The following is a 22,575-nucleotide window of genomic DNA, read 5'->3' as shown; positions in this document are numbered from 1 at the left end:
GCTACGGAGCAAAGGAAACTATGGTGCCAGGAGCACCAATCAACCGTAGATTCCTCCGAGGGATTGGCTGGTTGGCCTGGAACGCAGCCATGTACCCTGGCAACAGGGGCGGAACAAGCGGTAACTAAGGACGCGCATTAGGAAGTACAGTGGGAGAGATACGATTTAGAAGGTTTGAGGGTTGTTAGCTAATTCTGGGGCGCCTAGAGCAACTCAGAGCTACAGTTGTAAGGCATCATGGCGGACACAGACCATAATATCACGGTGAGTCTAAGTTCGGGTTATTTCGTTTATTTCCTGCGTATTTGCTCTGGGGACCAAATGTGTAATTGTGTCATCGTTGCTAAATATTTTTTTTATTCTACACATTGAGCTTGACCCATGTGTAGTCCATAAATTGTTACTGTATCACCAGTGAGCATGCTGGGAGTTGTAGTATAATAACAGCTGCACTGTGGTATCACCGAGCTCCTATGACTGGGGCCCCTTAAGCTCCTTGAAACCTGCAATTGAATATCTAGAGGTCCCTGTGTTGCCCAGATTTGGTATGTTTAGAGAGAAGGCTGGAAGTATTAGTTTTGCATAACAACCAATCAGCAGTCAGCTCTCAATTAAATGTAATAAGAATTTAGAAGCAATTGTCAGGTTGGTTGTTATGTCTCTTTCTTTAGTTTTTCTTCTTTCCCCATCTAACAGCAAGAGATTGTGTTGTCTCACTTCAGCTTATCTCTTGTATCTCTAGGCTGCAATCATTTATTACTGCCAGGAGAAATACCACCAGCACGTGCAGAACCTCGCCAGCGAAGGACTCAAGAAATACAGCAATGACCCAGTACTGCAGTTTTTCAAGATCTATGGCATGCTCATGGAAGGTACCATAACCCGCCAACATGTCACTGGACCGAGATTTCGAGGTCCATTCAGTTATGCAGAAAGCCACTGTAAACTGTGCTTCTGATATCTAGTACTATTCATAGAATCAATGGGAATTGCTGCATACCTACTAGGGCAACCTTTCTTAAGGTCCCCATACATGGGCCGATAGTAGCTGCCGATATTGGTCCCTTAGATTCGGCAGCTAATTGGCCCATGTATGGGCACTCCCAATGGGTCTGCCCGACCGATATCTGGCCTGAAATCGGGCAGATCTTGATCAGGCAGGTTAGAAAATCGGATTGGAGACCGCAACGGCTCGTTGATGCAGTCTCCAGACTGACTTTGCCTATGCCCGTCATTATAATTCGAATTACCCTGGATTCTCCCGATGTCGGCCACCCGTAGGTGGGGGATATCGGGAGAAGATCCGCTCACTTGGCAACATCGCCAATCGAGCGGATCTGCTTGTGTATGGGGACCTTTACTCAAGAGCCACAGTCAATTGCAAAAAGACTTGGAGAGCAACACAAGCACCATAAAAGTTCATGGAGGAGCCAAATAAGGGCTACGATTGGCTATTAGGCAGCCTCTATGCACACTATCAGCTTACAGGAGGTTTTTTTGTTAGTAAATCTTGTTTTTATCCAACCAAAACTTGCCCCCAAGTCAAGAATTCAAAAATAACTCCCTGGTTTGGGGGCACTGAGAGCAACATCCAAGGGGTTGCGGAGCAACATGTTGCCCCCGAGTCACTGGTTTGGGATCACTGTACTAGGGCATAGTGTTTCCTCCGCAGTAAAATCAAGTAGACCACACTAAACATAGTGAAATCAAGGGGACCAGACTACAAACAGTTCATTACCCATATATACTCACTCCCACATTATGCTGAGTGATCAACATTTATTTTCCCTAAGATAACTATACCATACAAAAGGTCCTATTGTCATTAAATTGGCTTGGTAAATTATTCCTTATATTTTTATACAGCTATGGATAAGGTCACACTAGATGATTTAATCTCTGCTACTTGTAGTCACAATCAATATGCATAGGACTTGCCTGGGTTGCTCATTGCTGTCAATAATACAGACTCTGTGGGTCGCTCTAGACTTGCGAGTATCACCCCCCCAAAAAAATGTCAAGAATCAATCTGTGATGCGTCACATCTGTTTGTTTGTCGGTATATGTGGCTGTGATCAAAAGGCTACTTCTAAATAAGCATGACACATTGAAACACGCAGATTTCAGCCCTGGAAGCTGCCTGTGCCATGTTCTGAACCATGTAAATTGGTGTTTGTTCTACCACGGGATTTTGGGAGTTGTAGTTTGGGGGCCTCAGTTTAGATACCCCCTGCTTTCCTGTATTAGAGTATTGGAAAAGAGCCCCACAGATTTTCTTTGGTACAGGACTAACATTTTGGAATATATTTGCCCCTCACTTTGTGCTGCTGTACTGTTAATATTGTAATTTTTACCCTCTAATCTGTGACAGAGTACTGTATATATAACTCTGTATGTCTCTGGTAAGTAGTAAAATTCAATTTTAAACCTTTGTCTGTTTGTAGATCGTGTACAGGATGCCATTAGAAAGCTCGAGTTCATCAAGGATGATCCGACAGTCGTGTTATGCTCAACTATGGCACTTATATATGCACACAAACGGAGCGGGAGAGTTGGTAAGGATTCAGCAGCAGTGCAGTGTACATGGGGTAAGGGGTATACTGGAAATTCATGCATTGCTGGAAACTAAATGCAGCTAAATGAAAGGAAGGCTGGTATGGGGGAGATATATCCTATTATCATTATCACCTACTTAATTTCAATAGAGCTTTGGCTTTAGAAGCCACCTACCTTAGTACAACACTTTCTACCCTTTCCGTGCTGTGGGGCCCCTTATCCACCATTCCACATTGGTGGATAACTCATTAGCTTTCACAAATATTAGTAAATATTTTTCTCTTATCATAAAACATATGTGACGAAATATAAAATGTTGGATTGCCTGTAATTATCATGATGCGGAATGGATACTGTAACTGTGCATTTTTCATTTTAGACCGCGAGTCTGTGGCTGAATTGGAAAGTAAACTGAAGGAAACCCGAAAGTCTGCCGGCCCTAAAGCCCTGTATTACGCAGGGATGTTTCTGTGGCTGATGGGGAGAACAGACAAGGCCCGAGAGTACATTGACAGGATGCTGAAGATATCAAACCGCTCTAGGGAGGTATGGATAGCAGCAGCTGATTCATGGACACCTTTTTAATAATATTTCCATTGCCCGTTTGACACACTTATGTTTTTAATGTTTTTTGCATTTTAAATGTCACTTTACAGTGTAATTTAGCCACATTGACTTTCTAAGCTATGTTAGGTAGTGAAATTGTTTTTCCAAAAAGATTTTCTATCTGATTAAACATCAGTTATTTCAATATTTCATCAAGCCCTAGGCTTGGATTAACTGTGATTGTATTTCTGGCATGAGAACAGCAGAGATTCCCTTTGTGTATTACAGCTGGTGGTCCACTATGGGCAGGTCTGCACTGGGATTTAAAACAGGCCCTGACACTTCAAGTACACAGAGGTCCAAATAGCCTTCCACCAGCCCAATAGACAGTGACTGTTTAGGGCATCTTACAGCAGCCCCTCTGGCATTTGCCAGATCCCACAGTTTGCCAATTTGGGCCTGCTTATCAAGGTCCTGGCTGGTTTGTTAACTGCAGAAATGTAGTAATTTAACTTTATTGCTCAAAATAGAAAGGGGTGTTAACTCTATCTACCCCAGTCTTTATAAGTAAATAATGGCACCACCCTGGCCTAGGTTCTCAGGCCCAGAGGGATGTCTGCTGGGACAAAAGAATGCTAAAATAATTAAATCTTATTCCTGTTACCTATATGTCCCTGAATATACTCCCTGCATATTCAACTAATGTGTGTTACAGGGCTAAGGCACATGTGTACAGAATCTAAAGGTCCATGCTGGCTCTTACATATTGTTCCCTTCACTGCAGGGCCTGGCTCTGAGAGGATGGCTGGATTTAAATTCTGAAAAGGAATCGACTGTAAATAAAAGCATCAGATATTTTGAAGAGGCCATTCAAGATAATAAGGATATATTTGGCCTTATTGGAAAGGTAATTTTTATCTATCCTAATGGCCAGGCTAAACCACACTTTTCTGTACACAGGAGCAAGTACAGCAAGTGTGAAGTTAAGACAATCGGCATTTGAATTGTTCACGTCATCTAATTTTCTTATAGGCCATATTAAAGTACCTGCTTATATAAAAGCCTGAAGAACAGGTGATTTTTCTCCGATTTTCACCGTATAAAGCACATGGTTGCAGGCTGATTTATACAGGAAACTCTGTATTATAGGCGGTAATATCCCCCCCTACTGTAAATTATGCAGATGTTAGAGGTCACTAATGAGTCTGATGACAATCTAAAACAGTGATCCCCAACCTGGGGCTCACAAGCAACATGTTTCCCCCCAAACCCTTTGATGTTGCTCCCAGAGGCTTTGAAGTAGGAGCTTATTTTTGAATTTCTGACTTGGAGGCATGAAGACAATGTGTACTGTCAAACAGAGCCTCCTGTAGTCTGCCAATCCACAAGGGGATACCAAATAACCAATCCCAACCCTTACTGATTAACCCCCTAGGAACATTTTTCATGCTTATGTTGCTCCCCAATTTTTCTTTTTTATTTAAATGTTGCTCACGGATACAAAAAAGGTTAGTGACCTCTGATCTAAAATCACACTCCATTTGTGCTTTTATACAGTTTGTGCAACATTAGTTGACAATAGGGGGGTACATTATTTTTATAATACACAAGTAATAATGAGTTTTAATGTTACACATTACACTTGTAGTTTTTAATTTGGAATTTTAGGTGATATATGTTTGCTAGAGTCCAGTTTACCATAGCATCCAGGCCATTCTATAACGTAGTAACAGTAAGTTCTTATGTATTTTAATTAAAATTCCAGCATGTCTCCTTTTATATTAATATACATCTTTACACTTTTTATATTAAATGCATTAATTTTGTTTCTGTACAGACACAATATTTTATGACACAGCAGAATTATTCAGGGGCATTAGATGTTATCAATCAAGTAATAGTCAGCTACCCTGCATTCCTACCTGCACTTACTCTGAAGATGAGAATCTTCCTTGCACAGCAAGACTGGGATCAAACGCTTGAAACAGCTCAAAGGTAAATCATGACCATATGTAAATGGCTGATACTGTACACGCTAAGCTTCAGCAGTAGACTGGCCCAGAATGTGATTGGCCAAGTAAATGTCAAACAGGAAGCAGCAAGAGAAGAAAAGAGTTTTGTATTACATCTGCCAGTAGTTATGTGTGGGTCAGCCTAAAAAAATGACCCGCTGGTCGGGCATGTTCTGGCCAACATCCACACATGATTTGTGGTCGTAGGTGGGTTGGGGCTGAGCCTTTCTTTCTGCCGCTTATAGGTGTGTGCCTTGTTTGCTCTTCCCCCTTTATAATGATAGAGATGGGGTGGATCAGGTTGGGCATGGGCTGTGAGTGAGCAGGTTAGGGTTGGGACAAAAAGTTGACCCGCACATCTCTACCCAGTAGCCCTTTGAAGCACATGTAGCCATATCCATAGTTTTAGAATGTGATATTAGATTGTTGTTTCAGTGGGCAGGGGTAAATAACGATAGAAAATGCCAAAGCCATATAAATAAAGTGGTTTTTTTTAATGCAGAATTCTTTTGAAAGATGGGGCTAACATTGATGCTTTCCAGATGCTCACCATTCATAGTCTCACAAGAGATGGAAGCACAGAAAAGGTGAGTGCTAAGCATGGTCAAAAGGACAGGAGTCACAAATGCACCAGAGAACATAGACTCACAACACTGTGGTGTATATACAGTATTTATGTCTGCAGGCTTTATGGGCTGGGGTAATATGGTTTGGGTGCAATGGCAAAAATTCAGTATCCAGGAGAGTGGCTTGGTGATTCTAGATTCTGTGCCTGCTCTAGATCCTGCAATTGCACATATATTTGACTGCTGCCAAATATTTAGCTGTTGTCACAGGGTGCCAGCTGGTATTATTACGTGTGTGCCAAGAGAGCACATAGCTTGCAGATCATGTTGACACCCAAGTTCCTCACTTTCCATGTGACTTATTTACGTGTTGCCGAGTCACTTCTTAAAAAGGCACAACATGACCTTGCAGCGTAGACCGTTACTTGTCTGTAGCGCGAGGGTATCACATACACACCAATGCCTGCAATGTATTTTTTATACTGTAGGATAGTTTCAACTGTGTTAGCCAGAACCTCATGATGTAGGCCATACTAGTCTAGGGGTGAGTCTTTAAAGGTTAATAATAAAAGGAGAACAAAAGGAATACTTACCCTGCAGTGATTAGAATTGTTTACCTCAGACCCTGGGCCTGCACTCCTCTTTACTTAAGAACCAGCATCCCAGAATACTGTGCTGGTAAACACTGCTCCATGTTTTTTCTGTCCCATTGATCCTCTCTGGTCATTCTAGGCTATGTACATGTGCAGTAGAGTCGGAACTTAGATTCCAAAAGATTAAATTTTGCTCTTTTGCACATGCTTATTGTCTAGGACACGGATTACCGGGACTGGGGGTGTGAGGTAAGCAATTGTTATTATAACCCCTTTGCTTTCATTCAGGAACAATGCCATTTCAAATCATAAATATAATATTATATATAAAATTTACATAGTTCCATGTACAGCTCTCTAAAATGTGTTTGCAATTTTTTGCCCCCATTAGGCTCTAAACTATCTAAGGGAACTTATTAATGCTCTGGATGCCGGAGAGCCCCGAAATCAACTGCTGCATCTTCACAAAATTCTCCCTATCAGCTGTTTGGTAAGCTTTTTCATTCAGGGACTGGCAATTGTGACATTTTCCTTAAATTGTTAGAGCTTCTTCTCATATGTGTCATATGTCCATAAGCAATTATTCAACATAATGGGCTTGTAAATACATAGTCATTTGCATTTTCTGTTTTTCAGTGTGGAAGAAACCAGCCAATTATGCAGCAGATCTCCATGGTCATTGAACGAATATTTCAAATGGCTCCACACGCAGAAGTTGCCACGGCATTGGCAAATCATTTAATCTTACAAGGCAGTGTGGCAGAAGCTGCGGGCTGGTACTCAACTGCCATGAAGTTGGACGGAAATCACCTAGAAGCCCTCACTGGTTTGTACCTACCTGTGTTTAATGAACAGTAGGTGCTTTGCATTGTTAGTAATGACTTTTGAGCTATCAGTACATTACTGTGTAGTTTAAAGATTTCCTGCATCTCTTCTGTGAGGCCTCCATCTATTTATCCATGACACAAGACCTGGGAAGTTTCCAGAACTAAATGGGAATTGATTGGCTGCTTAAGTTGGCAGCATATGAGCAGGATAGTGAAGCAAAACCCGTAATGAGTGCACCACAGTCTAGTGCAGGAGATCTCTTTGTATATTGGGCATAGTTACAAGCTATTTGTTAGTCCCTAAGGCTACCTGGATTATCTCTGCAACTGCTGCACAACCTCTTGCAATGTGTGATATTATTTTGCCTTGTGTTTTCATATATCAGGGCTGTGTATATATGACAGGTATGGGTTGTAGCCTGTAAGGTTTAAACATGTCATCATGTTGGTGGGTGACTGGTACATCAGCAGATGAAGAGAGCTTGTGGTGCCTTGTTATTTCCTGCCGTTCCAAGCATTTAGGCTAGGGCTCCGAGCGAAATGATCAATGAAAGTGGTCTCGCATGTGTATGGCCATTCCTATTGTAGCTCTGTTATCAGCCCCTGGGCTGATGGTTCCAATACCATGAATGATCAGCTAGTGTGTGACCACCATTATCCTCTGTTTGTTTTTCTGGGCCTCCCAAGGGGCCCCTATTAAATCATTCTTGACTGTTTTTTTTTCTCACTGTATGTCTGTGGGTGACAGGTGTAATCCAGTGTCAGATACTGCAGGGTCAACTGGAAGAGGCTGAACAGCAACTTGATTTTCTGCGTGAAATTCAGGAATCTATTGGAGGATCAAAGGTAATGTTTAAGGGCTGCCTATTCTGCCTTCCCTGGCACAGTGGATGATTTTATTATTGTCTTAGCCAGCACGGATTCATAGGGGACAAAACCACTTTCAGAAACTGTCATTGGAGCCGGAATGTACTTTTTAAAGAAGCAGTTACAGAAAATATATATTGTTAATTAAATTTGATATAAAATTTATTTCTACATGGATATTTCTTTTAAGCAGAAGCCTTGGTTGCAGTATGTCTGCTAAGGCTAAAGTCAAACGAGGCGTAGGGCGGATATTTTCGGCAAGCGGAAAAACGCTAACTGCACTGTGGCAGTGCACAACATGTCAGGGTAAAAACCCTTCTTTAGGTCAAACTACATTTTGACATCATGTAATTAAGGCAATAAGGTTTTGTAACAGCTCACAAAATAGGCTATGAAAGAGTTTGACCACTGCAGTAATACTGTTGTGGTCAAAAGCTGTTTTCCCTAGGCCTGGCAGTGCTTTTTTCATGAGGGACAGATTAGGGGTGGCTCAAGCTAGGGAATGCCAACAGGTGCAAGGAGCAATATTGCCCTGTACTTACTGCCTGCCTATTGCCTGCAAGTATAGGTCTCTGGTGCCCTCAAAGAGCTGTACTCTGCACCTTGTGCCCCTTAGTTTTTAGCTGTTGTGCCTGGGGCATTAATAAATGAGCCCTGATGTACGAATTGCTTTTCACATAGATGTCATAACACTTGTTTTTACTTTATTGACTTCAGAATTCATAGAAATCAGCACAAAAATAAATCAGTTAAGGGGACAGTATACACTTTTTTAAATTAAAAAAATCCATATTTTTTGCCATAAATAAAGCACTCATTTGAAAAGCACTCAGTTGGGCTAAAGCACTCACTTGGGCTATTTTAACTGACCCCCTTTTTTATAAACAGGACAATTTGTTCAAATCCCCCTTCCTTCGCTTAGCAGCAGCCTTTGAGCATGTCATTATCAGGGACTTCTTAATGGACTGGCAATTTGTCTTATGAACTCCTCATATAGCATCAGGAATTGCTAAAGTAAAACTGGCGTCATATTCTGGTATAGTGCCAGAAATAACAAATGGAAACCACAGATATTTCTTAATTTTAAGAAGCAAAATCAGTTTATTCTCTGGCTATAAATTCAGTGCTATAAATTGTGTGTTGCTCATTGTAGGAGCTGTGCTATATCCAGGCCCTGCTTGCATGGAGGCGAGGCAAAGAGGAAGAGACCATCGGGGAGCTGCTACAGAAGGCAGTGGAAATGCATTATGCTGCAGTGCGTGGGCTGCCTCTCAGCGTGGAATACTTTGAAAAGCTGAACCCCACGTTCCTTATTAACATTGTGCAAGAGTACCTGCTGCTTTGTCCCAAGCAGGTAGGAAAGCCCATTATATTCAGCCTGTAGGCGATATTTTCCAATAATAGCGATCTACAAGGGCCGTATATAGACACATATGTACAGATGAGCAATCCGCATGAGTTTACCTATATACATTATTTATTTATTGCAAAGTATTTAAAGGGACAGGGCATATTTTAAGGAAAGTAAGGAACCTACAGAAATAGGGTACTACATATTTTTAGTATCAATTTGCTTATGTCACAGGTCAGGTCATGCAAAGTATCAGCAATGCCGTTAGCTGGGGCTTTATTTGTATGCAGTTATTTCTAACTTTAAGGGGTGGTTCACCTTTCTGTTCATTTGTAGTATGTTATAGAATGTCCCATTTAAGCAACTTTTCAATTGGTCTTCATTATTTAATTCATATAGTTTTTTAATTATTTGCCTTTCCAACTTTTAAAAGGGGGTCACTGACCCCAGCTGCCAAAAACTATTGTTTCTTGAGGCTACAATTTTATTGTTATTGTTACTTTTTATTCCCTATCTCTCTATTCAGGTTCTCTCCTATTCATATACCAGTCTCCCGTTCAAACCACTCCCTGGTTACTAAGTTAATTGGGACCCTAGCAACCAGATAGGTGCTGAAACTGGAGAGCAGCAGAACATAAAAGTGAAATAAATGAAAAAAACTACAAATAATAAAAAATGAAGACCAATTGCAAATTGTCTCAGAATATTTCTAAAAATGCATTTTTTTCTTCATTTTTCTACATGGAAAAATCTTTGTGTGTCCAAGCCCAAAGCCCCAGGGGAGCCACTGTCACCCCTCCTGAAACAAGCACTGTCCATTCTCACCCCTGTGGTCAGTGTGGCACCAGCCCTGACAGAACCTCTGTACTACATGGCCCAGATTAAGTACCTATCAGGTAAGTGTAGATGGAATGTTCTATATCACATTATAATAATCCTTTGCCATTGTAGATGCACACAGAAAATACCCTGGTGGCACTATCCACCAATCACCTCTATTTCTTACAAATGAACAACATGTAAAGTAAGATGCACTGTATTGTTGGGCCAGACCAAATTTGATAGTAGGGTTCTGCATCATGTAAAAACAATCTCAAGGAAATGTCATCATTGTATTCATGTATCATTGTATAGATGTATGATTTATACATGGAAATTATAGCATTTCCACCGGACTTTGTCCAATGCTTAGTGCCTCCCACATACCGACATTGCAAACTGGGTGCTCCCAAGTTTCTTGGCAAAATACTCAGTAAGCATCACAAAAGTTACTGGGCCAAAATCAGGGTTCATGCCCAGCTTTGCTTTCTCCCTAATCAACAAAAAAAAAATATATGGGAAAAACAATGCATAGTGGGTAAAAAAACTGTGATTTATTTGTGTGTATTTGTGCCTCAGTTTGTAAATAAGCTTTCGTTTGTGCACCATTTCCTTGGCTTTGTACATACTGATCATGGTTAGAAACCCTGTGCTGCACTGATGAGCCCAGAACCAATGTGATCAGCGCAGAACACGGGCTGTGCTTTAATGCCAAGTGGGACAGTGAGCATCAGCTTATAGGGTATCCCATAGAAATAGATATGTCTGATGCATACATGACTGTAATCTGTATTACTGTATCATTTGCAGGAAATTTAGAGGGAGCCCAAGGAAGCCTGCAGCGCTGTATAGAATTAGACTCTGCTTGTGCGGATTTCCACCTCCTCATGGCGCAGATTCACTACGGCCAGGGGAAGTTTGCTGAATGTTTGGTGTCTCTTGAAACTGCAGTCAGTCACAACTTTAAGGTAAGCAGTGTACAGTACTAAACTCATATTGCAACAGTGGGCTCCCGGGGACCTTGAAAAGTAAAATAATTTGAGGAGCAACACAAGCATAAAAAAATATTTCCTGGGGGTGCAAAATATGGGCTTTAATTGGCTATTTAGTAGACCTTAAGGTGCCCATACACGGGCCGATTCTAGCTGCCGATATTGGTCCCTTAGACAGATTCGACAGCTAATCGGCCCATGTATGGGCACTACCAACGGGCCTGCCCGACCGAAATCTGGCCTGAAATCAGCCAGATATCGATTGGGCAGGTTAAAAAATCTAGTCAGATCAGGGACTGCATCGGCTCGTTAATGCAGCCCCCGAACCGTAGGATGGGTATATGGATATATGGATATATGATCCATATATCAGTCCTTGCACTCTAATGCAAAAATATATATCTTGCGGGGTGCACAGCCAAGTTTGATTACTCACTGTAAACATTTAATGACTGGCACACCCTGTAAAATTATCACAAGTTTATTGCGATAAACTTATATATATATATATATATATATATATATTCAGCTTGTAGACAGGCACTCACGTCATAGAGCAGTAGCCATGCCTGGGTGCAGTCCAAAAAGTATAGGAATAGTAGCAAATAGAAATGTCCTGCACTCACAAGTCTTATGTGAAGCAAAAGGTGTTTATTAAATCAACATCTACATATCTATATATATATATATATATATATATATATATATATACATTCCAATTGACAATGCGCACTCCTCATCCTTTATAATTCATTTATTGTTGCATTAAAAACATCAACGTTTCGGTCCAGGTCTAGGACCTTTATCAAGATGTTAAACCATGAAAAAACAAACACATAATGAAGCTTTATACAATACCAAAGTAACCCCTCCCCCCACAGCATAGCCACAACCCTACTCATTAACCCCTACCCTGCATGATCCATACAGAGATTCAGGGTTAAAGGGAAAACTATCAATGCACATAATAAACACCATTACTGACATATAATATCATTTTACCTCGTTGGTAAGAAACAATTGAAGGAACAATATTCATTTAGACCTCTTGGTGCCAAAGTATCCAATTTTTTAATCCAAAAGGTTTCCCGTTGGAGGAGCAGTCTAGACCTGTCGCCCCCTCGCTTTGGCATCGGAACATGGTCAATTGCAATATATCTAAATGTAGGTAATCTATGTCCAAACTCCAGGAAATGTTTAGCCACCGGTTTTATCGATTTATTGTCCCGATATGCTATATTAATGGCTGACCTGTGGGCATCCATACGAAGGCGCAACATGAGATCTGTTTTACCCATGTAGGATAACCCACATGGGCATGTAACCAAGTATATTACATGGGTTGTCGTACATGTAATGTGGTGACGTATCTTATATCGTTGTCCCGTATGGGGATGGGAAAAACTACCCCCAGGGGTCATAAAACGGCAGGACATGCATGAGGGACACCTAAAGCACCCTTGTTTGCCATTGGGTAACCAAGTAGGGGAACCTTTTTTAGGGAGGTAACACTTTACTGGATCACTCACCACTAACAAATCCCTCAGATTCTTACCCCTACGGTAACCAATAGTAGGTGGATTTGGACACAACCTACCCAATGTATCATCTGCCCTAATAATGGCCCAATTGGCTCTTATTACTTTCCCCAAATTATGAGTCACTTCATTGTAACTAGTGGAAAAAACAAGATTTACACTCTGATTGTTGTCTCTCTTACGTTTACCATTTACCACCTCCTTAGCTTTAGCTAGAGCCAATCTCAATACAGACTCATCGTAACCTCTTTGTAAAAATCTGGTTTTCATTTCCAATAGTTGTTGCTCGCATTTTCCTGCATCTGTAATAAGAGCCAATTGGGCCATTATTAGGGCAGATGATACATTGGGTAGGTTGTGTCCAAATCCACCTACTATTGGTTACCGTAGGGGTAAGAATCTGAGGGATTTGTTAGTGGTGAGTGATCCAGTAAAGTGTTACCTCCCTAAAAAAGGTTCCCCTACTTGGTTACCCAATGGCAAACAAGGGTGCTTTAGGTGTCCCTCATGCATGTCCTGCCGTTTTATGACCCCTGGGGGTAGTTTTTCCCATCCCCATACGGGACAACGATATAAGATACGTCACCACATTACATGTACGACAACCCATGTAATATACTTGGTTACATGCCCATGTGGGTTATCCTACATGGGTAAAACAGATCTCATGTTGCGCCTTCGTATGGATGCCCACAGGTCAGCCATTAATATAGCATATCGGGACAATAAATCGATAAAACCGGTGGCTAAACATTTCCTGGAGTTTGGACATAGATTACCTACATTTAGATATATTGCAATTGACCATGTTCCGATGCCAAAGCGAGGGGGCGACAGGTCTAGACTGCTCCTCCAACGGGAAACCTTTTGGATTAAAAAATTGGATACTTTGGCACTAAGAGGTCTAAATGAATATTGTTCCTTCAATTGTTTCTTACCAACGAGGTAAAATGATATTATATGTCAGTAATGGTGTTTATTATGTGCATTGATAGTTTTCCCTTTAACCCTGAATCTCTGTATGGATCATGCAGGGTAGGGGTTAATGAGTAGGGTTGTGGCTATGCTGTGGGGGGAGGGGTTACTTTGGTATTGTATAAAGCTTCATTATGTGTTTGTTTTTTCATGGTTTAACATCTTGATAAAGGTCCTAGACCTGGACCGAAACGTTGATGTTTTTAATGCAACAATAAATGAATTATAAAGGATGAGGAGTGCGCATTGTCAATTGGAATGAATATGAGCTACAACCATGTGCAGCACCCTTGAATTGGATATGGAGTAAAGTGAGTAATGGGAGTGCGGACCTAGTGATACAATATATATATATATATATATATATATAAAAAAATGAAAGGTACCGCACTCACAGGACTTAAGAAGATCAAAATTTATTTTACTTACAGAATTGTATCTAACGTTTCGGCTACCACTGCAGCCTTTCTCAAAGACATAAAACAAATGTGAAGGTGCACCTCATAAACACAATATGACGGGAAATAGTGACGTCATAGAGTGAAAAAACACACCACTGTAAACTTTCCACCTCAGCTTAAAGTAAAAAATCATCATAAAGTCAAATAAACATACACACAAAGACACGGGGACAATGTGCAAACATAAAAATTCAAGTAACAATGAGGAAAAATGGACTCACAATGAGGCAGTAATCCGATGTATACAATAGCTCAACTACACCTCCCTGCATTTGGGGTTAGTGCTGCTGGTTGCAGTAGGAAAAAGTAGCCGGTCGCGCTTGGTGCAGGGCTAGTACGTATATTACAGAGGAAGGACTGAACCCCCCTTATTGTTGGAGCACAGTGAGAACAGCAGAAAATGGATAAGGACCGGTGTTGGGAGCAAACCGTGTATTCGGTGGGCGTGGCCTAACCGGAGCGGCCGCTTCACACATTCAGGCTATTAGAGATGGTACTTGTGCGGCACTGCAGAAACAAATAATGTGCGGGTGAGCGGGGAGGGCAGAACGAGCTGGGTACAGGGGAGATTTAGTCACATGATCGCTCACCGGAGTTACTTGATTCGGTACGCAGAGTCCGAACCAGCACTCTTGGGTCTGCGATAGGGGGGCGGGACCAAGCAATCAAGCTGTCACTCTGTCACCCAATCAGAGCCTGACAATCAGCGTAGTACCAGAAAGTGGGTATCTATATCTATCTATATCGGCATCCCCACTTTCTGGTACTACGCGTAGTACCAGAAAGTGGGTATCTATATCTATCTATATCGGCATCCCCACTTTCTGGTACTACGCTGATTGTCAGGCTCTGATTGGGTGACAGAGTGACAGCTTGATAGCATGGTCCCGCCCCCCTATCCTACCCAGCTCGTTCTGCCCTCCCCGCTCACCCGCACATTATTTGTTTCTGCAGTGCCGCACAAGTACCATCTCTAATAGCCTGAATGTGTGAAGCGGCCGCTCCAGTTAGGCCACGCCCACCGAATACACGGTTTGCTCCCAACACCGGTCCTTATCCATTTTCTGCTGTTCTCACTGTGCTCCAACAATAAGGGGGGTTCAGTCCTTCCTCTGTAATATACGTACTAGCCCTGCACCAAGCGCGACCGGCTACTTTTTCCTACTGCAACCAGCAGCACTAACCCCAAATGCAGGGAGGTGTAGTTGAGCTATTGTATACATCGGATTACTGCCTCATTGTGAGTCCATTTTTCCTCATTGTTACTTGAATTTTTATGTTTGCACATTGTCCCCGTGTCTTTGTGTGTATGTTTATTTGACTTTATGATGATTTTTTATTGAAGATTTCTATATATATATATATATATAAACTTGGAACTTATTTAGTCCCTGATATTCAGTATGAAATATTAACGGTTTTATTTTTCACATGACCAGGTTCGTGAGCGGCCTCTTTACCATCTCATTCGAGCACGAGTACTGAGAAAGACTGGAGAACTTCAGGAAGCCATAAAAACTCTAAAAATGACCATGAGCCTCCAGGAGATGAAGAGAGGTGCCTTTAAGAAAAGAACTTGGGGCTCTCTGAACAGTAGTGACAAGGTCTCTATATACCTGGAGCTTGCAGAGCTCCTTCGGCTGAATGGAGAGCAGGTAACATATGTCTGACTTATTGCAGTAAGGAAGCAGCTTTCTACAGACTATGGTGAAGAATCCAGTTATGCTCAGCCAGATGCAGCTAGCATCATCTAGTCACCATAAGTGTATGGAGATGTGCTATGTGGATATTCCTCAGGCCCAATGCACGCAGTACATATTCTCTGCCTTTTCCTTTTAGCATGAAGCTACCAAGATAATTCAAGATGCAATCAATGAGTTTGGAGGAACCCCAGAAGAGATCAGAATTGTTGTGGCTAATGCAGACATGGCCATTGGTAAAGGGGATGTGGAAATGGCATTGAACATGTTGAGAGGCATCACCCCCAGCCAGCCTTATTACAGCGAAGTCAAACAAAAGATGGCTCAGATTTATCTCTTCAATAGGAAAGATAAGAAGTTATACATCGGATGCTATCGGTAAGGCGTCAGGGGACATTTACTCATTATTTGTTTCCTTGCATGCTTGCACAACCTAGGGGCTGTCTGTTAGTACAGTTTGGCATAGTCATACCCAGGCCCCAGACTGGCAATCTGTATGTGTTCTGGCAAATGCCAGAGGGGCTGCTGTAAGATGCCATAGTCACTCACTATTTATTGGGCTGCTGGGGGGCTGTTTGGCCCCTGTGTACTTGAAATGCCAGGGCCTATTTTGAATCCCAGTTTAGATCTAATCATACCCTAGTGATTTTAAGCATTGTTACTATTACCTTTTTGTGACGTTTACTTCTTTTCTTGGGGAATGAAGCCATTTGGAGGAAATGAAATCTATAAGGAGTTTAAGAACATTGCAAGGCAGTAGCCAGGATAAACAATACTACACAAAATGCTGTTACCTCTTACTTCTTGCTTGACACAAACACAAGTCAATTACTATATAATCACTCTTTAAATAAATGTATGGCTTTGAATGGCTCAACATCTGTTCCATCTTGTTCCTACCATGGGGGGATTCTCTGGGAGAATAGGTATATGACATCTCGGTGACTTCTAATTTATTCTAGCCATAGGTGCACTGTCTGGTCACCTGTACTGTATAACAACTAACACGTCCCTTGCACTTGTGCTGCAGATTTAAGGCAAAACAGTACATTAATTCTGTACTACCATTCAAAGAAACCATGTTTATGTGCCAAAACTTTTTTCACTGCACATTCAATTAAAAGCTATGGAAACCAATGAGATTTTTGCTTTCATTGATCTTCCTGCAGCTGTCTACAAAGCTAATTACTAAGTGGTTGCTATGGGCTACTGCCCAGATGTAAATCTGCCATAATACATCAGCCTGAATGGATTTACATCTAAGTTCCCTTACTCATTGGAATTTTATGTACGTTTGATGCACTGTGGAGCTTTGGGTTTTCCACCACAATGCAGGATTTAGTTGATTTTAGTTCCCCATGGGTCTGTACCCACAGGAGCACATTGAAAACACTGAACACAGATGAAATTGCTGTCCTGTCCATAGAGACCCATAGGGTGAGAGTGAGAATGGGCTAAAAAGTCAAAATAATCTAAACTGCTTTTCAGATCAGCCCCAAATTGCAACGCCAGGAATGTTTTATATAAAATGAAGTCCTAGCCTAATAAAGGAAGCAGTTAAATGGATATTGCTACGCACACATATATTTATTGTCTGTTTCTGTGTTTGTGCTTCTTGCAGAGACCTTTGTGAGCAGCTGCCGGGCCCCCACACCAGCGTACTCCTAGGAGATGCCCTTATGAACATTCAGGAGGTAGAACTAGAGCTTGTTTCTTTATTAATAACCTGCCTCCAAACACTCCTTTGTTTTGCAGAGGGTATTACAAAATGCACTTAGGATTTATCAGAAAATCATTATATTATTAAAGGCCCAGACTGGCAATCTGTGGGTTCAGGCAAATGCCAGAGGGGCTGCTGTAAGGTGCCATAGTCACTCACTGTTTATTGGGCTTGGGGGGGGGCTGTTTGGGCCTCTGTGTACTTGGAATGACCAGGCCCAGACTGGCAATCTGTGGGTTCTGACAAATGCCAGAGGGGCTGCTGTAAGATGCCATAGACACTCACTATTTATTTGGCTGCTGGGGGGGGGGGGGGGGCTGTTTGGGCCTCTGTGTACTTGGAATGCCAGAGTCAATATTGAATCCCAGTACAGACCTGTATTATTATCAAAAGACTAAAATGGCCTTTGTGTTTAATTCCAGCCAGAGAAGGCCCTGGAGGTGTACGATCAAGCACTGCGCAAGAATCCCCAGGATGCATCGCTTTCTAGCAGAATTGGACAAGCACTGATTAAAACTCATCAGTATAAAAAGGTTTTCCCATATAGAATAACCCATATTAGGATTCCATGCTGTTGGCCAGTTAGCCATGATTTCACTTGTTTAGGGGCAAATTATTGTAAAACAGAGTCCTGTGGCTATTGTAAGCATACTGGGCCTTCATTATCTCTAACAGGGCCACATCCTCCACTTGGGCAGCCCTGATACCAATGGGCAGTTTAAATGGGTGGGTTACCTTTAAGTTAATCTTTTAATATGTTATAGAATATCCTATTCCTAGCAACTTTGGAATTGTTTTTCATTGTTTATGTTTTATAGTTTTGAAATTATTTGTTACTTCTGGCTCTTTCCAGCTTTCAAATGGGGGTCATTGACCATGGCAGCCTCTCTCTCTCTGCCCTGTGAGGCTATAGTTATTGCTATTGTTACTTTTTATTACTATTCTTTCTAGTCTGGACCATTGCCCGTTTGCTAGGGTAAATAGGACACTAGCAACCAGATAGCTGTTAAATTACCAAACTGTGTAGCTGCTGAACTAAAAGCTAAATAACTGAAAAAAACATATAAAAATAAAGACCAGTTGCAAATTGCATTAGAATATCAATGCCTACATCACGTTAGTTTAAAGGTGAACAACCCCTTTAATAACAAAGAATTTCTATAAGCAAAGGTTAAGGGCATTCTTTACCCTCATCTCCTGCATATCCCTTGATTGAAGTGTCAACTTAGGTTTTCATATAAAAACCTGGATAAATACTGGATCATTTTTTTAGATTGATAAATCCCAAAAATGTGCAATCGATGCCCAGGGACTAGTTTCAATGTATTTCTGTTGGACCATTTGCTTTTCACAGATGCATTATCTCAAATACTGTTGTTTTATTGGCAGATTTGTATTTATTTTATCATTTATAAAGCAGAAAACCATGGTTGAAGGGGAATAGTTTTGCAATGACCTGTCGTTCTTCAATAGGCAATCAGTTACTATGAGGCTGCTCAGAAGATCAGCGGGCAGGATTTCCTATGCTGCGACCTTGCCGAGCTCCTGATTAAACTGAAGCAATATAACAAAGCTGAAGCGGTTCTGAAACAGGCGCTGGCACACGAGCCGGGTAATTATTTTTGCTTGGGTTCTAGGGCAGCCATTCTCATGCTCACAAACAACAAGATGTTTGGCTGCTGCTAGCTTAGCGGCACTTTACTGTTCACATTACTCTTCTATGCTCAGTAATTTAATTTTTGTTGAGCTCATCATCACAAGACTTTCTTTTTCCATCTTATTACTTTGTAATGGTGAAGACACTCAAAGCTACTTAGTAGCATCTACTTTTTCACAGCTACTAAACTTCAGAAAATGCCCTGCCGTAGACAATACTGAGAATTGCCTCTGCTAAAAAACATGTAGAGACAGTTATCAGTAAATGATCAGCATTGTCTGTTTTAGTAGCCTAAGGGTGAAGACACACAGAGCTACTAGTAGCAGCTACTTGTCATGGCTACTAAAATAGACAATTACTGATAATTGTCTCTATGTGTGTTTTAGCAGAGGCAATTCTCAGTACTGTCTATGGCATGTTATTCTCTGCCATTTAGTAGCTGTGACAAGTAGCTCCTACTAAGTAGCTCTGTGTGTCTTCACCCTAAGGGCAGTGACAGACGGGGAGATTAGATGCCCCGCAACAAATCTCTGTTGCCGCGGAGACTAATCTCCCCCCAATGCCATCCCACCGACTGTTGCTACGATTTCCGGAAGTCGCCCAAAGTTGTCTTGAGAGGAAATTTCAGGCGACTTCAGGACATCGCAGCGACGCGTAAGCCATCCCACCGGCAATTTACATTCTAACCGGTGGGATGGCATTGGGGGGAGATTAATCTCCCCATCTGCCACTGCCCTAAGCCAGTGATCCCCAACCAGTGACTTGGGGGCATCATGTTGCTCACCAACCCCTTGGATGTTGCTCCCAGTAGGTGCTTATTTTTGCATTTCTGGGTTGGGGGCAAGTTTTGGTTGCATAAAACCCATTGTAAAGCCAAATGGAGTCTTCTATAGGCTGCCAGTCCACATAGGGGCTACCAACTAGGCAAATATTGCTTTTATTTGGCACCCCAGCAACCTTTTCCATGCTTGTGTTGCTCCCCAACACTTGCCATTTGAATGTGGATCACAGGTAATAAGACATTGGAACCCTAGGGGCATAATATCCACCACTAGTAGAAGAAACTTACTACCTCTCCAGCTATATAACATCATTTTCTATCAAATGTGTGCAGTCCACAGAAATGAACAGCAGGTGGAGCTGTTGTTTTAAATTCAATATATTACCAGTGTAAACCCTGACCAATTTAACATTCATTTACATGAATTTATTTTGTTACAACAGCGCCACCTGCTGGTCTGTTTCCAAACATGACGTCAAAGAAGTTGTCAGAAGGAAGAAGAGGGCTAGTCTGAAGTTTGTTTAGGAAAGATATGAGAAAATTTATCTGAGGTTTCCAGTGTTTTTCCCAACCAAAAAAAGATCAGACCAACCCTCTTCCTTTTCCTGATAGTTTCCTCGACCACGTCACAGTCAGAAACAGACCAGCAGGTGGCGCTGTTGTAACAAAAACAGTACACATTACCCTTACAATCTTTGATTTATCAAAAATAATTATGAATATAAATTGCAAACGTGTTAAGAATAGCAGTCTCATTTTACTTATTTTAAAGGTTTACTTATGGTTTAAGTCCATTTGCTTTCCATGGTGGGTGGCGAACGGATTCTTTGGAAAAGCAGAGGGACTTCAAGTCCAAGAATCAATCACTTCAGCGTGCAGCAAGTTGAATTATTATATCAGTTAGATTCCTTATGGCACACTGAGCTGATCTTTAGTTTTTTCCTCAGTCTGTGCCCCTGCCCCTACCCGCAAACAGTGGGGGTCAGTATCCAATCAATTTTTGCTGCTGTTTTACAATATAAAATTATCATAGTTTGGTCTTTCCAAACAGAGCCAAAATGCACAAGAACAGTTACAATTTCTGTTTTGTTTTAGTCAGTGACTTGGCCTCCATGGTGACCGATGCCAGATGTCTGGCACTACTGGGGAAAACATATCAGAACTACAAAAAAGAAGAGTCCGCTGAAATTTTGAACAAGGTAAGTTATGTCTTTACACAACTAGTATCATAAAGGTGTAACGTGAGCACCCCCTGCTGTTCAGGTTAGTCAAGGGCCGGGCAGAACAGCAAAAGCATAAAGCGGTTGTTCACCTATTAACTTTTTAGTATGATGTAGACAGTGATATTTTGAATCAGTTTGCAGTTGGTCTTAAATTTATTTATTTGCAGTGTTTGCATTATTTAGCATTTTGTTCAGCAGCTCTCCAGTTTGGAATTCCAGCAGCTATCTGGTTGCTAGGGTCTTCTATCCCTTAGCAATCAGGCAAGGTTTAAATGAGAGACTGGGATATGAATAGGAGAGCGACTGAATAAAAAGATAAGTAATAAATAGTAACAATAATAATAAAATTGTAAGATCACAGAGAATAGTGCCTGCCAGGGTCGGCGACCCCCATTCGAAAGCTGGATAAGGTAAAAGTGAAAGGCAAATAACTCAAAAACTAAAAAGAATAAATGAAGACCAATTTCAATTTTAATTTACTGCGTCCCTGCTCAGTTCTATCAGCCCCATCATACTGAGTTGCTTGATAGCTAGGCACAATAGGGAAATCTGCCCAATTCGTTGCATTCATTTAATTACAGAAAATAAATGGTAAACATAGAAAATTACAAAAATTCCTTCCTGACTCCTTGAATTTTTTCCCTGCTTGTTCCCAATCAAATTGAATAAAATTCTTGTAATAAATGTGGATACATCCCTCACAGAATATATTCTTCCAGGCTTTAGAGCGGCAGCAGCGCATTCTGAAACGGGTGCCCATGGAACAGCCAGAAATGGTCCCAGCGCAAAAGCAGGCGGCCTCGGAAATCTGCGTGCAACTGGCAGAACATTATGTGGGTGAAAGGGACTATGAGCAAGCTGTGAAGTACTATAAAGAGGCCGTGCTTTATTCTCAGGATGGCAAAGTGAGTGTCTGTGTGTGTGGCACTGTCATACTGGGCAGGATCAGCTTTTATATTTAATTTTGAAATTTCCCATGGGGCTAGCCATATTCTTCATTTCCCAGGGTGCCACAGGCATGTGACCATGTGACCTGTTAAACTTCAGTCACACTTTACTGCTGAGCTGTAAGTTGGAGTGATATCATCCCCCCCCCCCCCCCCCAGCACCTTATCAGCAGAACAATGGGAAAGGAGCAAGATAGCAGCTCCCAGTAGGTATCAGAATAGCACTCAATAGTAAGAAATCCAAGTCCGGCTTGGGACTCCTCCAGTTACATGGGAGTAGGAGAAACAATAGGTTAGCTGAAAGCAGTTCTAATGTGTAGCGCTGGCTGAAAGCTCAGACTCAGGCACAAGGCACTGAGATGGCGCCTACACACCAATATTACCGCTACAAATACATTTGTTGGTTCAAGAATAAAAGTTTAAATGACAGAGGGAATTATTTGC

The 22,575-nt window shown here is 41.6% G+C and overlaps 1 protein-coding gene across 1 annotated transcript in view; it reads left to right on the top strand.

Moving 5' to 3' along the window:
* Positions 1-67: 67 nt before the first annotated feature.
* Positions 68-22,575, top strand: part of ttc21a (tetratricopeptide repeat domain 21A) — a 30,664-nt gene continuing 8,156 nt past the window's right edge. Inside the window, exons 1-20 of the mRNA XM_002932487.4 lie at positions 68-264; positions 743-872; positions 2,445-2,555; positions 2,936-3,102; positions 3,887-4,009; positions 4,940-5,097; positions 5,617-5,701; positions 6,665-6,763; positions 6,910-7,099; positions 7,849-7,946; positions 9,121-9,321; positions 10,085-10,214; positions 10,948-11,105; positions 15,543-15,758; positions 15,943-16,181; positions 17,425-17,497; positions 17,946-18,056; positions 18,997-19,135; positions 21,057-21,160; positions 21,904-22,089. Of these exons, the coding sequence (XP_002932533.2) occupies positions 238-264; positions 743-872; positions 2,445-2,555; positions 2,936-3,102; positions 3,887-4,009; positions 4,940-5,097; positions 5,617-5,701; positions 6,665-6,763; positions 6,910-7,099; positions 7,849-7,946; positions 9,121-9,321; positions 10,085-10,214; positions 10,948-11,105; positions 15,543-15,758; positions 15,943-16,181; positions 17,425-17,497; positions 17,946-18,056; positions 18,997-19,135; positions 21,057-21,160; positions 21,904-22,089 (2,745 nt within the window). The 5' untranslated portion in view covers positions 68-237. The remainder of the gene's footprint in view (positions 265-742; positions 873-2,444; positions 2,556-2,935; positions 3,103-3,886; positions 4,010-4,939; positions 5,098-5,616; positions 5,702-6,664; positions 6,764-6,909; positions 7,100-7,848; positions 7,947-9,120; positions 9,322-10,084; positions 10,215-10,947; positions 11,106-15,542; positions 15,759-15,942; positions 16,182-17,424; positions 17,498-17,945; positions 18,057-18,996; positions 19,136-21,056; positions 21,161-21,903; positions 22,090-22,575) is intronic.

This window comes from Xenopus tropicalis, chromosome 6 (genome assembly GCF_000004195.4).
Source record: "Xenopus tropicalis strain Nigerian chromosome 6, UCB_Xtro_10.0, whole genome shotgun sequence".
Classification (NCBI taxonomy): Eukaryota; Metazoa; Chordata; class Amphibia; order Anura; family Pipidae; genus Xenopus; species Xenopus tropicalis.
The sequence above is the reverse complement of the archived record's forward strand: the minus strand, read 5'-3'. Positions and strand labels throughout refer to the sequence as shown.